Source organism: Armigeres subalbatus, chromosome 2 (assembly GCF_024139115.2).
Source record: "Armigeres subalbatus isolate Guangzhou_Male chromosome 2, GZ_Asu_2, whole genome shotgun sequence".
Lineage (NCBI taxonomy): Eukaryota > Metazoa > Arthropoda > Insecta > Diptera > Culicidae > Armigeres > Armigeres subalbatus.
The window spans coordinates 384,610,574-384,624,899 of record NC_085140.1 but is presented as its reverse complement, the minus strand read 5'-3'; the positions used below and the strand labels follow the sequence as shown (position 1 = coordinate 384,624,899).

The following is a 14,326-nucleotide window of genomic DNA, read 5'->3' as shown; positions in this document are numbered from 1 at the left end:
CTTCTCCTCACTTCTCACATCTCATTTTTCACTTGCCACTTGATACTTCTTATTTCTTTCTTTCCATTTCGCATTTCTCACCTTTCACTTCTCACTTCTCATTTATCTATGCTCACTACTTCCATCTTGCAACTCACTCCCAACTCCCATCTCATTTCTTGTCTTTTTGTTCTTTCGACCTTTTGACTTTCGACGTTATGACACATATTCGACCTTTTGTCCATTCGATCTTTTGTCCTCTCGACCTTTTGACCCTTCGACCTTTTGTCCTTTCGACCTTTTGCCCTTCGACCTTTTGACCTTCAACCTTTTGACACAGATTCATCTGGTAGGATGCGATACGGGTGCAACAGGATACTGATGAACGTTTTCGCTACCGAATGCCCACGAAAAAACTGCTACCGACTGCCCACAGCAACTGCTGGGCGGCCGCACAATAGTTAAAGTTGAGCTGCGTTACATGTACGGCTTTCTCGTATAAACGTTTAAAAAGCTAGGACTTCCTGGGATAGCGCTCTATATAAGGTTCCGCCCTTCTATGACCCCTTCTTTAGGACTAGGATCATCTCGCTTCTCAACACGGCCTTGTACACGTGGGCGTACCGCTCTTTCTCTATTTTGATAAGCAACGCTTTCTACTTTTCCCTAGCTCTCGCTGGGCGCGTGGCTGCTGTTTTTTTCTTTCTTCGATTCTACTGTTTTCCATGGATTACCCGACAGCTGGTTCTCTTGATCAAATTGGTTTCCTGCCTCCGATGGCCAACTGGTATATTTCGCCCTTACTTTTTTCTTACACCCTTCCCCAAAATCTGGCGCATCTTGTGCCATAGTTGTACTATGGTACTATGGAAGTAGAAGGGAGCAGTCCGTGTGGTCTTCTTCGCCTTGACACTGTCATCCAACCGAAAGCTTTTCATTTTCCTGCTTTGTAGCGAGAATCAAATTACGAAGCTTAAGCAGATTCGGCTTCAGGTCTCTCGCTTTATTGTCCCGTCCATTGATGAAGTTGATAATGTCATCGAGTTGCACCATTACGACGATCAAGCTAGGCAGGGCGCCACTCAATCCTAACTCCACCGTATTGTGCTGCTGCACTCGGGATATTTGCAGACCGTTAGCGCTCCCCTCGACGACTGCTTCGTTACTCGTCTCCATCAGATCCGTCTCTCTCGCACTCGATGCGTTTGGTGAAGATATCTCCAAACCTCTTTTTGTGAAGGGATTCACTTCCGTTGCTTAGTTGGTTGGTTTAGACTTATTTATCAATGATGGGACCCTCTTAGAGCTGCTTTGGAACCAGGGATTAAACTTATCATTTCATTATCATTTAGTATTCAGCAAATAACTCATTCCAGAGATGGAACTCCGAAAAGTGTTGTATGGCGGACTTCTAGCTCTTTTTCCCCTCTACAACTTTGTCTAAGGGTGCATTGCTCTATGTCTAATATTTACAGCGTGAAACTAGCGTCACGTCACTTAATATACTAAATGATAATAAGTGTTATTATCATGTAGTATGTTAAATGATACTAGCGTTACACACTGTAAATATTAGACATAGAGCAATGTACTCTTAGACAAAATTGTAGAGGGGAAATAGCGCCAGAAGTCCGCCATACAACACTTTTCGGAATTCCGCCTCTGAAATGAGTTATTGGCTGAATACTAAATGATAATGAAATGATAAGTTCAATCCCTGTTTGGAACCCAGCTGGAATAGTCGCCTTCTTGATCCCAGGATTTATCTTAAGATTCTTAACTGATACAGTAGTGCTATACTGGGGCTGACACCTCGGTGTTTAGAGCCACGGTTTTACGAGACGGAAGGCAACTATGGCATCAAATAACACACCATTTCAAGCCGTTGTCACCCGGCTTTATTATTTTGGGATACCATATTTATGAAAGTAAAAAAAATTGAGGAACGATGCTTTATTATCATATTATAATAAACATAATTTTCATTTTGTGAGCCAGATATTAAATAATGTCAATTCAATATTGAGAAAGTGTAAAACTATCTTAGCTGTTTCAGAATCAGCTATAGAGCGAAAAAACACGTTTCCTAAGGTTTAACGGCTTGTATTTAGCTTGAAACTGGTAGCAAGCTAAGCATGCGCTTCCACTTATAGATAATATTGATAATAACCTTGCAGATTGATGAGTACTTGAATAAGTAGCGTATAATACCTTTGACAATCAATTGATAATTACTAGTAGGTTCCCTTGCCAAGTAACTAGTGGTTCGCATTTTTTTTTAAATAATAAAGTTCAAAAAAATCTCTGCGAGTCTTTTTTATTTAAGGCACGTACTATGAAACAAAATACTGTCCAAATTGGTTTCAATCTTTGTCAGTGCTTTGAAAAGCAATCGCATTCCATAAATTTCCGTTGTAAAACATATTTTCCAAAGAACCTTTGCCCCCTGGTAGGTAATGCACATTGCATGTTGGTGCAGCTCCCACTGTGACGCACAGTGTTGCAGCAGAGCTTATGAATCAGTTATGAGTGAATTTTGTCTGCGGCATTGGAAAAACATGGTCCTCCTGCAGGGCTCTTGTTTCTCCCCGTACGTACTGCGAATAAGTGCTCTGCTTGTAGCGGAATAGATGAATTTCCAATGTTTTCCAATCAAGCTGGCCCCGTTCGCCAATGCGATTTCCTCGCCCGGTATCGCTAAATAATACGATCGTTGTAGCTGGGAATGTAACCAACTGTGGAAAATTAATATCGATTGGTGAGCTAATACCGACTTCATCCCTCAAGCGTTTGTCGTCGCTAAGTTGAAATTGATTTCAAAAGTGGAAAAACATCGAATGGATTGTGGGTGATTTGAAAGGCGTACCGCTTTTAAACCATCATTAGGATGAGTCAGGACAGTGGACCGTTCATTCACCTTCATTTAAATCAAATTATTGAGCGAGACAGACGAGGTAATGGGAAAATTATTTCAATATAGTTATTTGTTTATATTTATTTTGTTGGAAATTAGTAAAACAACTAATTTTGAGTTTCTCAGATTCGCTCAAACGGCTAAGCAATTGCTAAGCTGGAGGGTTGCTTTCAAGTCCGGCGGAGAGATTCGTTCGAATCAGAATTCTTCCTGATTGCTCTGGGCTGATGATGTAAGTTATGTTTGTCACATAGTAAACAAATGCACGCTTTTAGAGGCACCAGAAGCTTTCTCTTAATAACTGTGGAAGTGCATCTGGAACACTGCATTAAGGTAATAGCGTATATAAGGCAGTTGCCATAAACAATAAGAAACAGAGATGAGCCAGCCTAGAACTGCAAGTTTCTCATATAATGATATAATAAAAAACCATCAAACAATAACCTTACAACAATAAAAAAAATCACAGAGGGCTATACTTTGGTCGAAAAACAAATAGTAGGACATTCATAGGCATTCATAATAAATCTTTTCAATAAAGCAACAATAATTTTCTTTATTCTTATACAAATTTGATCTCCTTAAGTAGGATAGTCGTTTGATTCTTTAACTTTATAGATTAGCTAATCACTTATTTAAGTTTTTCAAAGTAATTTCGAACCTCAACAAATAGGAAAGCAAATGATGTAACAAATTGTAATAATTTCATAACTATGTTATAGAAACAAAGTTTTCGTCTCTCTAGATTTAAAAGTCATCGTTTTTTTAGGTTTAGTAATAAAACACTGCGCAGAAAGAGTAAACGAATTAAGACTCATTGTCAAGTGAGCCGGCAGAACAAAAAATGGTCCAACAGAAGACAAATACCAACGTCTGTCTACAAACTGTCAACATGGAAACTAATCTAACCGTCTGTTTGTTCTTTTTCCGCAGAGCCATGCCCGTGGACCCAATGGACGACATCGAGCTTCGCTCCGTTCAGCTGCAGTACCCGAATCAGCGCGGTTCGATCGTAGGCCAGTGCGACCTGCGGCGAGTGCCGACGGACAAAGGCGACATTCTGGTCGCAGTTCAGGGTGATACAACGAAACCAGGCATCGTTACCTACCACGATCTGGGACTGAACTGTAAGTTGATTCGGATTGGGGAAGGAGGGGCAATATGCCCTAGCTAAGCAAATACTGCATTGATCTCTTCGTTGTAACGATTATCATGGGCAACTCGGAAATTTACTATGTACGATCATATGAATGGTTTTATGAGCCTATCGATTTTATCCCATGGGCGTTTTGGCGTTCTGCGTTCTCCCACATTAGTCGTTCTTGTTTCTCATCTGGGTATATGGGCAGTTCGTGGAGGAGCGTACTACATCACAGGTTAGAATCGCTAGGGAGTTTGCCTCGCAAAATCTGTCATGATTCAAATCTTTTGGAACGATTAGCAGATCTTTTTCAATTTAAAGCAAAAATTTGTGAACATACGCGTATTTCCCGTCACAGTATGACATTAATTAACCATATTTATTCCTATTTTGATTGTATCAGTATAATAAAGAACTGTGAATTAACCGATCATGAAACACTAGTGATTGACGTTGATGACAATAGTAGTAATTATAGTGATAAACAAAATTATATAAATTAAAATAAAATTAAAGTGCTGGACGAAATTTTTGAAACAAGATGTTTCGGGCCTTTTCAAAAGAAGCGTGGATTTCCATTCAAATTCCGGTTCTTTTTTTCAGAAATCAGATATTCTTACTGATGTTTTAAGAACCTGTACCAATCAACTAGTTAAACCCAAGTATGTATCTTAAAATAAGTCGAACAGCTGGTACAATTTAAAACTGTTGCGTCTAAAGCGTAAAAGAGATAAATTGTACAGAAAGTTTTGTAAAAAAAAGTTCCAATAGCCATTCGTCCCATTAACATGTTGCACACATTAGGTAAAATATTGGAACTAGTTGTTAAAGACCAGCTCTTAACTTATTTGAATACCAATAACTTGCTGATACCGGAACAATCAGGATATCGAGAAGGTCATTGTGAAACCGCATTGAACTTGGTATTGGCCAAATGGAAAGAACAAGTAAAGCGTAAAGACACGATTGTTGTTGTGTTTTTGGATCTGAAACGCGCTTTTGAAACAATTTCTCGGCCCTTATTGTAGAAAAAAAATCAAGGTTGATGGATTTGATACAAAAAATTTCCATAGACAAGTTCATCTGTCGTTTCATGGTTTGTTCAGCTATGCAATGTACACGATAACTAGGAATCTGATTGTTCTCTGCAGAAACATGACTTTTTGGCAAGAAAGATTGTGTGAAATGAATTAGACCGTACAATATTGGTTTCGATTTATCATATTCAAGTCCATTTTTTGTCATTGCAAAAAACTAGTGTGTGCAACTTGTTGCAAAACTCGATTTTTCCAGCGTAGTACAACTTGTTCTAAAAAAATCATCTATTAGCAACTAGCTGCACAAACTACTTCAAATGTCTAAAAATATCCTAATAAAAAAAGAAAAAAATATCCTCTGCATTCATTTTCTGGTGTGTAGAGCACCAGCCTCCCCTAAAATTACCCGAATGTTAGATAAGATAATTTTTCCGGACCCATCGCATCGAAGTGCGATCCCAGAATCGGCGTCGGTGGTGGTCGTCGGCGTGCTGCTGAAAACATATTTTTCCGCTGTTGGCGTGGGTAGCTCGCCGAACTGCACTTCAAGAATACCGTCTGATGGTATTCTCGTAAATCATGTGGTCGGCCCAGCAGCACCCAAGTGAAACTTTCTCGCAAGTTACCGAATATCAGTCCTTATCAGGACCAAAAATTTCACATTAGATAAGGAGAGAGTGTGGGTAAATCGGATAGGCAAAATCTTTGGATAATCACAATCCGAGTGGACGTAATTTTGGCAGCGGCACTTTTTCTATGACTTTTCTTCACATGCTGTTATTATTGTAGCGTTTGTTGATGTTAGTGACTGGGAAAAATATTGGAAAATAATAGGTCCGATTCAAGAACACAGAAATGGCGTCTGTACCAATTCAGCAGTAAATCATCGAGTGACTGACGTCTGCTTCAGCAAAACTCAGAAAACATTTCTCACAGCAAATCTCACGCATTATTGAAAATAATTGAGTTTAACAAACACCATAGCAGTTGGAAAATGTTCTGATTTTCAATCAATTTATTGAATACCAAAAGTTCAAAAATTAATCTTACCTTGCTTATCAAAATTTTACTTTTTGAAATTTACCAGTGCTTGCAATTTAGACTCAATAAACTAGGTCCATTAAAAATGTCCTCTTAAATTTCAATAATGCGCCTTTTCAAACATCTACAACCAAATGTCGGAATCTAGCGAGAAAATTTCATTTTAAATCGCTAAATGGCTACGGACACTAATTCAATTTTGACCAAATGAATGAATTTCTGCCGCAACCATAGCCGGCGGCCATCACCCGTACCGACGCTATGATAGCTAATGAACTTTCTGTCACTTTGAAGAATATTCGTCTCAAATCAACTCTCTTCGATTTCTCGAATCCAATTGATCGAGCCCATTAGCCTGCCCATTTGTTAAACTTTTTTTTTTTCACTTAAATTCAATTTATTTTCATTTTCTTTTTGTGTTCATACAATAGTGTCAGTTTAAATGTTTGGCCACCTGGCCCTTCATCTTCATTTGAAGTTTGAGGTGGTGAATTTTAGCGCAGCTCTCCCAGACCGGCATGCCATATTCGATCACAGGGAGGATGATTTGCTTGTAGACAGCAAGCTTATTTTTCAGGGACAATGACGACCGGTGGTTGATCAAAGGGTACAGTAGTTTCAACAAGACGTTACATTTTGTCACCGTTTTGTCAACCTGTTGCCTGAAATAAGCTTGCTGTCGAGGGTCAAGCCAAGGTAGTCGGCCTCATTGGCCCATTCCACAGTCGTGCCATTGAGGATGATTTTACAGTCCCCAGGCGGAACAAGTTTAGCGGATTTGGAGTGGGGGAAAATGATGACCTGGGTCTTCGCCGCGTTGATACAGATCTTCCAGCTGGTGAGGTACTCTGTCAAGGCATCCAGGCCTCGTTGGAGTTTTGCCACTAGCACTCTGATCACTCTACCGTTGTAGACGATGGATGTGTCATCTGCGAACAGAGACAGAATTCCGCCTTCTGGAGGTTCTGGCATGTCGGAGGTGAACAGATTGAAAAGCAGGGGCCCGAGGATACTGCCCGGGGGGGACGCCCGCGACGATGTTGTGCGCATTGGAACTCGCTCCGCTGATTGAGACCCGGAATGTCCTTGCCGACAGGTAATTGTTGATGATTTTCACCAGGTAGCTGGGAAGATTGTAGCGTTGTAGTTTGTACACCAGGCCATCATTCCATACATTGTCAAATGCCTTCTCGACATCGAGTAAGGCCATGGCGGATGTTTTCGAGACAAACTTGTTCCGTCTGAGGACGTTGGTAACTCGGGTCAGTTGGTGTACAGTTGACCGACCGCGTCGGAAACCAAACTGTTCCTCGAGCAAGATGTTGAGATTTTCGGCAGACTCAAGTAACCGGTGATGAATAGCTTTTTCGAATAGCTTGGATAATCCTGAGAGAAGGCTGATGGGACGATAGCTTTTGGGTGAGGAAGGATCCTTCCCAGGCTTCCGGATGGGGATGACTTCCGCTGACTTCCAGGACGATGGGAAGTAGCTGAGCCGGAGACACTGATTAAAGATCAGCCAGAGGTGCTCAAAGAACGGAGCACTCATGTGTTTGAGCTCGAGATTCAGGATGCTGTCGAAGCCTGGGGCCTTCATGTTCTTCGACGATTTGATATATACCGTCAATTCGCCAGCTGAGATCTCCAACTACTCCGAGAAGTCGTTGGGAATCAAATGGATGTTGTTAGCATGCTCGTTGACGGCTGCTTCGTGTGGACTGACGATGTTCTGCCCAAGATTGTGTGAGCTGACGAAGTGACGACCTATTTCAGCGACCTTCTCTGCAGGAGTTATCAAGCGATCCTTAGAGCCATTATTGTCTAGTGGGATCAAAGGTGGAATGGGCCGAGGCTTGGATTTTAGAATTTTGGTCATTTTCCAGAACGGCTTAGCATAATCTGGGAGAGTGCGGATCTTATTCGAGAAGTCGTTATTTTTGAGGTCCACCATTCTGGCCTTGATAATTTTTGTGATTCGATTGCAGCGTGCCTTAAGCTCAGGCAGTCCAGTACGCTGAAACTGCCTGCGAGTGACATTCTGCAATCGAATCAAATCTTTGGTGAGTGTATCGATGTTTAAGGAGTTGCTTACCTGCCGAGCCGTCGGTACGTGTTGCTCTCGGGCCGCCGTGATCGCCTCCTCGATAGCGCACAGCTGGCGGTCGATACTTTCCGGCGTCTCTGGACGCACCTCGTAGTCGACGGTGTTATCGACGCACTGCTGGAACCGCTGCCAGTTCACTCGGTGGTAGTTCCGCCGTAACTGCTGGTGCCGATTGGCCGAGGAGCCCAGTTCCGCCACCACCGGATAGTGATCCGAACTGAGCTCCTGGTATACAACCGGCTGCGAGACGTGGTCACTCAGGTTTGTTATGTAGAGGTCGAGCGTTGCGTGGGCACCGGACCGACTCAGCCGAGTGGGGGAATCCGGGCTCAGGATCGTGTAGTGTAGTTTCGATTGCCGCGACTGTTGCCCCAGGCTTAATGTTTGGCATTCAAGTCGCCGGCAATGATATACTGGCCTTGCCTCCGCGTCAGCTTGACGATGTCCCTCCGAAGGGCAGCCGATGATCCATCGCCGGCTTTGGCCTGCGTTGGACAGTACGCTGCGATGAGCGCGATTGTGCCGACCGAAGTGGTGATTTCGACACCGATGGCCTCGATGACACTGAGCTGGAAGCTTGGAAGCAGACGACAGTTGATGTTGTAGCGAAGAGCGATGGCCACACCACTTCCCCTGGTCGGCCGGTCGAGTCGCACGAAGCGGAAGTCCGGGATGTTGATGTTCACCTCCGGTTTTGGTTGCGTTTCGGTGATGAACGCCACGTCTATTTCCTTCTCCTCAAGGAAATCCTTCAGCTCAATTATTTTGCTCTTGAGCGAGCAAGCGTTCCAGTTGACCAGGCCCACTCTAGCAGCCATTTTCGATGATGAACATGCCAAGAGTGAAGACCTTGTCGAAGCGGGTTTTGCAGCCGCGCAGTCGAGTGGCGAGCTGCGCGAAGATCGGCATCAGTTGTTCCGGAGTGTACAGCGGAGCAGATTCTTCCGGTGGGACGGCTTCGTTCTCCGACTGCCGACGGAACCCAGGAGGAGGGAGCGGGGGCCATTCGCTGGTGGATGGTGCCGACGATGTTGGAGCTTGGACCGATGCCGCTGCCGCTGCCAGTCGCTTGTGCGGCTGTAGCAGTGGGAGTAACGGAATCACACGACGGGGAGCCGGGATGCTGGAAAGTTCACCTCGTTGATTACGGGAACACGGTTCTTCTTCGGAATAGTCCTGGTGGAAGCCTTCTTCCGGATTTTCAGGAACTCGGCTCGCTTTGGGCAGCCCTTTGTGGTGGCGCGATGTTTGTCGCCACAGTTGGCGCACTTGGGATCGGCCACCTCCATTTTGTCGCACTCGTCCGTCGGATGAGGTTCGCCACACTTGTTGCAGCGCGGCTTCATGCGGCAGTTCCTGGTGCCGAGCCCGAAATTGAAGCAGTTGGTGTATTGCGTGACATCGCGGTGCTCTGGCCGATATCGCTCCCAGTCAACGACGGTGTAATTTATAACGCCAACCAGCTTCAGGTCCTTCCAGGTAGTGGAGCCGTGCTCCAGATGGATCAGGTAAAGCTGGTCGCGATATCTCCTCGCCTTGTCGTGACGAGCGATCTTGTGGACGGCTACTGGCTTCAGTCCGCAACTTTCAAGCTCTGCTTGGAGCTCTTCCTCCTTCATGTCGTGAAGTCCTCGCAGCAAAGCCTTGAGCGGCTTCGTGCCGGGGTGGTCATGGGTGTAGTACTCATACTTGTGGACCTCGAGGAACTCCACGACGGATTGATGATGGTCCCTGTTGGTCGGCATCACTTTCACGCCCTCGCTGCAGAGCCGAAAAGTACATTTCAGCTCCTTAGCGATCAGCTGGCGAATTTTTGGGCGTAAATCCGGCGGATCGCCCTTCACAAACACGGGCGGGCACTTCTCCTTCCGCTCCGGTTGCACCTGCGGCAGCTGCAATTGCTGCTTCTTCCTCTTTTTCGGCGGATTGCCGGCGTCATCAAGCGGCAACGGCGAGAATACGTTGCTCTGCAATAGCTGCTTGGAGGGGTTACCCGCGCCTCCAAGACCAGTGCGCTTAGGCACTTTTCCAGCGACCGAATCGTCCACCGAGTCTCCCATGACGGGTCCGGGAGAAAATAACGCCAACGCGACAAGCGAAAACGTAAACAGCGAAAGAACGAGAAAAAACACTTCGAAAAAAATGCGCGAGCAAAAAACACGTCCGTACGTATTGCTGTCTCGAACTGGAATTGTTAATCAAAAATTTGTTAATCATTATGGGTTGGATGCAAATATATGTATATTATCACGGTTAACGAAGGGGTGGGGCTAATGAACTTACTTTTTCGGAAACAAGAAAGCTGCTTCCCCGCACGCGCGATCAATTTTTTCGACATTCCGTGGGAAGCGGTGTCATCGTCTTTGGAGAGTGGTTCCAGCATCGGCATTAAAGGTAGTCGAGAGCATGGTTGCTTATTTATTTCGATCGTTATGTGAGGATCTGTCGTTTTGACCACGGTGCTACTGATCAAAGAGCTATAGCTGCAATCGTTAAGGTTGCATACACCTCGACGAACACCACCGATGCGATGCTTGAGACTTATACCAGCGCCTTCGCGCTGCTATGTACGCTCCACTGCGTCCTCTCTGCGAACTGAGGATTAGGTTGAAACCCGAAAAGTTCCTTGATTTTGAAGTCTTTGCTTGCGAAAGGTGTATTTTCTATTTTTCTACCAACTATCGATAACAAATAGTTGAAAAAAAAATTGAAATTCCACCGAGAAACGGATTAGATACGTTCAAAGCCTATCATATTTTCGTGACGATCCCCGTTTTTTTGGCAGCCCTTATACTTTGTACCGTTAAATGCGATCCATAAAAAAAATGTAAAACGATCCATCAATAACACCTGAATGTTCCATTAAACGCTATCATATATCCATAAAATAAATCAGGAGTATCCATGAAGAGTAATTTTAATATACATAAATAAGCTAAAATTTTGCAATTAATTGGAAAATATGCACTGTTAATAGTAGTTTGTGCAACTAGTTGCAAAAAGATGATTTTTTCAGCACGAGTTGTACGTTTATCCAACGAGGCTTGCCGAGTTGGATAAATACTACAAGTGCTGAAAAAATCGAGTTTTGCAACGAGTTGCACACGCTATTTTTTGCAATGACGAAAAATGGGCCTAAATATGATAAATCTGTACCAAAATGGTACAATTTTATTCACTTAACATGACCAATCTTGTCAAACAATCATGTTGCTGCAGAAAACAAACAGATTCCATGTAATCGTGCCTCATTGTGTGCTCGACAGACCATAAGGCGGTAGATAAACCAGACTTTGGAGAATTTGATGTCATGTTCATTTTTAATTGCTAAACTTAAGCTTAGTTATGGATCTTGAAAGTATTCTTCAAGGGTGTCCCCGAACTATTTTAAGGATTTCAGATAGCGTTTAACATAACAATAAGGTGTTATGTATGAATCGTTTCTCATTTTTTTATGGATCATTCTGCATTGTTTATATCCGAAAGAATGTTTTGCCCCGTGTTTTTGCAATCGCAATGTGTACCCCAATATAACGAACACAGACGTAGTCCTACGTCAAAAACACATTGTTCTCCAGAAGGTCATTGAGTAGAAGATCACTAAACAATCTTTGTTTTAAGGATTCCGTAGAGCGCAATCGTTTTTCTCCAAAAATAATTCCCAAGAAAAGCTTATTCTGACGGATACATACCGTGGTTTTTCAGGAAATGCTTATTTAGCAGGAATTTGTCGTCCAATGTTTGTTTACAAAATCTTGCACGCGCAAATTGCAAATCTGTCCCGAAGATTGGTTGCTATCTCAGATACTTAACTCCTAAAAATAGTTCTGAAAAACCACATTGCTCTACACCGAAGTTTAAAAGTTAACAACTTCCGAAGATGGGCGGGCACTCAGGACCCAGGTAACCAAAACGCATTTACCTTATTGGTTACCTGGGTCCTGCACTACAGGAGCATTATAATTGCATTGCATATGCTCCATGCTGTATACAAGCATTTCGAAAACCTGGCTGTTCTAAATAAGCTTACTCAAAGCAATCATGAGAGGCATAGTCTTTTTTTTCCATTTCAACCACTGACACGAGTACTTGTTGTTGCTCTATCATTTACTACATAGTTTGTATATTTTTTATTATTCCATTGCACCATGTTATATGGGTGCTTTGAAGCAGCACTACTGAAGCTATTTCATGGCACCTGGGTATGACGTTTACGATGATTGCATTCTAAGGGTTCTTTCTAAAATTACGTAACGGTGATTTTGGACCTCCACCCTCCCCTTCGCAACACTTTTTGTATGGAAGGTTTATCGTAATGCTCGGCTTGACCCCCATCCCTCCCCCTTCAGCGTTACGTAATTTGTGAAAGGCCCCTAAGATAAGTTAGATTAAGTTTCAATGTTCATGAAGGGGTTTCATGTTTACGTTAGGCGATGACAACTACAACGTCAGAGAGTAACGAAAATGTGTTCCATTTGAATTCGAAAATATAATAACGATATAAAAACAAAACAAAGTACAAAAATTAGAAAAAAACATTGTCATTCCTGTTTTCAAAATTAAGCAATTATTCAGCATTTCGGATGCTGAATAAATGCTTCTCAGAAAAAGTTCTACCTTATCGGTAAAGTGGGATTAACCCTTTTGTTACCGACAAAAAAAACACCCTTACGTTACCGACAGGGTACCCGGGTACCCACGGACTTAAAATGATCATAACATAGTCAGTTTTTCACCGATTTCGACGATTTCGGTTGCTACGGATGCAGGAACTTACCCGCTATTCGATACATGTTACAGAGAACCGATTCGGATTATTTGGTAACCGGAATTCCGGATTAACTGGGCCAAGTCCCAAAGTATGTGTGAATTGAAGATATATATTCAACCAAATGAAGATTTCTTGCGTGATGACTAATAAACTTCGTTGGAAATTTAAAGAATATAACTTAACTACGTTACAGGACCTTTTTATGAATTAATCCCGGAACGGTTATTCCGGAAACAGGTTCCCGTCGGGCCTAAAGTGGCCACAAACTCATTTTGAAGAAACCCTGGCAACATGGGTATCAAAATTCATGAAATTGTTTCGGAAGCATGATCTGATAAGTAATTTGACCATAGGATGGTTTGACAACGGACCGGTCATCCTGGAACAGGTTCTCGTGGGGCCTAAAGTGGCCACAAACTCACTCTGAAGAAACCCTGGCAATATGGGTATCAAAATTCATGAAATTGTTTCGGAAGCATGATCTGATAAGTAATTGAACCATTGGATGGTTCGACAACGGGCCGGTCATCCTAGAACAGGTTCCCGTGGGCCTAAAGTGGCCACAAACTCATTTTGAAGAAACCCTGGCAATATGGGCATCAAAATTCATGTAATTGTTTCGGAAGCATGATCTGATAAGTAATTGAACCATTGGATGGTTTGACAACGGACCGGTCATCCTGCAACAGGTTCCCGTGGGGCCACAAACTTATTCTGAAGAAACCCTGGCAATATGGGTATCAAAATTCATGAAATTGTTTCGGAAGCATGATCTGATAAGTAATTTAACCATTGGATGGTTTGACAGCGGACCGGTCATCCTGGAACAGGTTCCCGTGGGGCCTAAAGTGGCCACAAACTCATTTTGAAGAAGCCCAGGCAATGTGGGTATCAAAATTCATGAAATTGTCTCGGAAGCATGATCTTTTGGGTTATTAGGCCATAAGATGGTTTGACAATGGACCGGTCATTCTCACACAGGTTTCCGAGGGGACCCTCATTTAGCAGAAACACTTGCTCTTTTCTTTTCCCGTTATTTCTTGTCAAAAAGACTTAAAAATTCTTGACAGTTACTCAGAAATGATTTATAATGAACCATAGACGCTGTAAGTATCATTGGTGTTTGCTGAATAATTTACAAAAATAAAAAGAACAACTGAAATTTTCAAAAAAATGTATGGATGCAAAATGGGTCAAAAACGTGACAAAAGCGGAACGTGATGAAATCGGGTCGAAAATGTGATAAAGTCGGAGGTAGATAAAATCGGGGAGTGACAAAATCGGGTCAACACTGTGTAACTTTTCACTTCTCTTTTCTCATTTCTCTCATTTCACTTTT

General features: G+C 42.9%; 1 protein-coding gene across 7 annotated transcripts in view; it reads left to right on the top strand.

Annotated features, from left to right (window-relative positions):
• LOC134213155 (protein NDRG3) overlaps positions 1-14,326 on the top strand; it is a 169,273-nt gene that overhangs the window by 121,904 nt on the left and 33,043 nt on the right. For all 7 annotated transcript variants that reach the window (XM_062691818.1, XM_062691814.1, XM_062691815.1 and 4 more), the window contains one exon: positions 3,827-4,020. In XM_062691818.1, the coding sequence (XP_062547802.1) occupies positions 3,827-4,020 (194 nt within the window). The remainder of the gene's footprint in view (positions 1-3,826; positions 4,021-14,326) is intronic.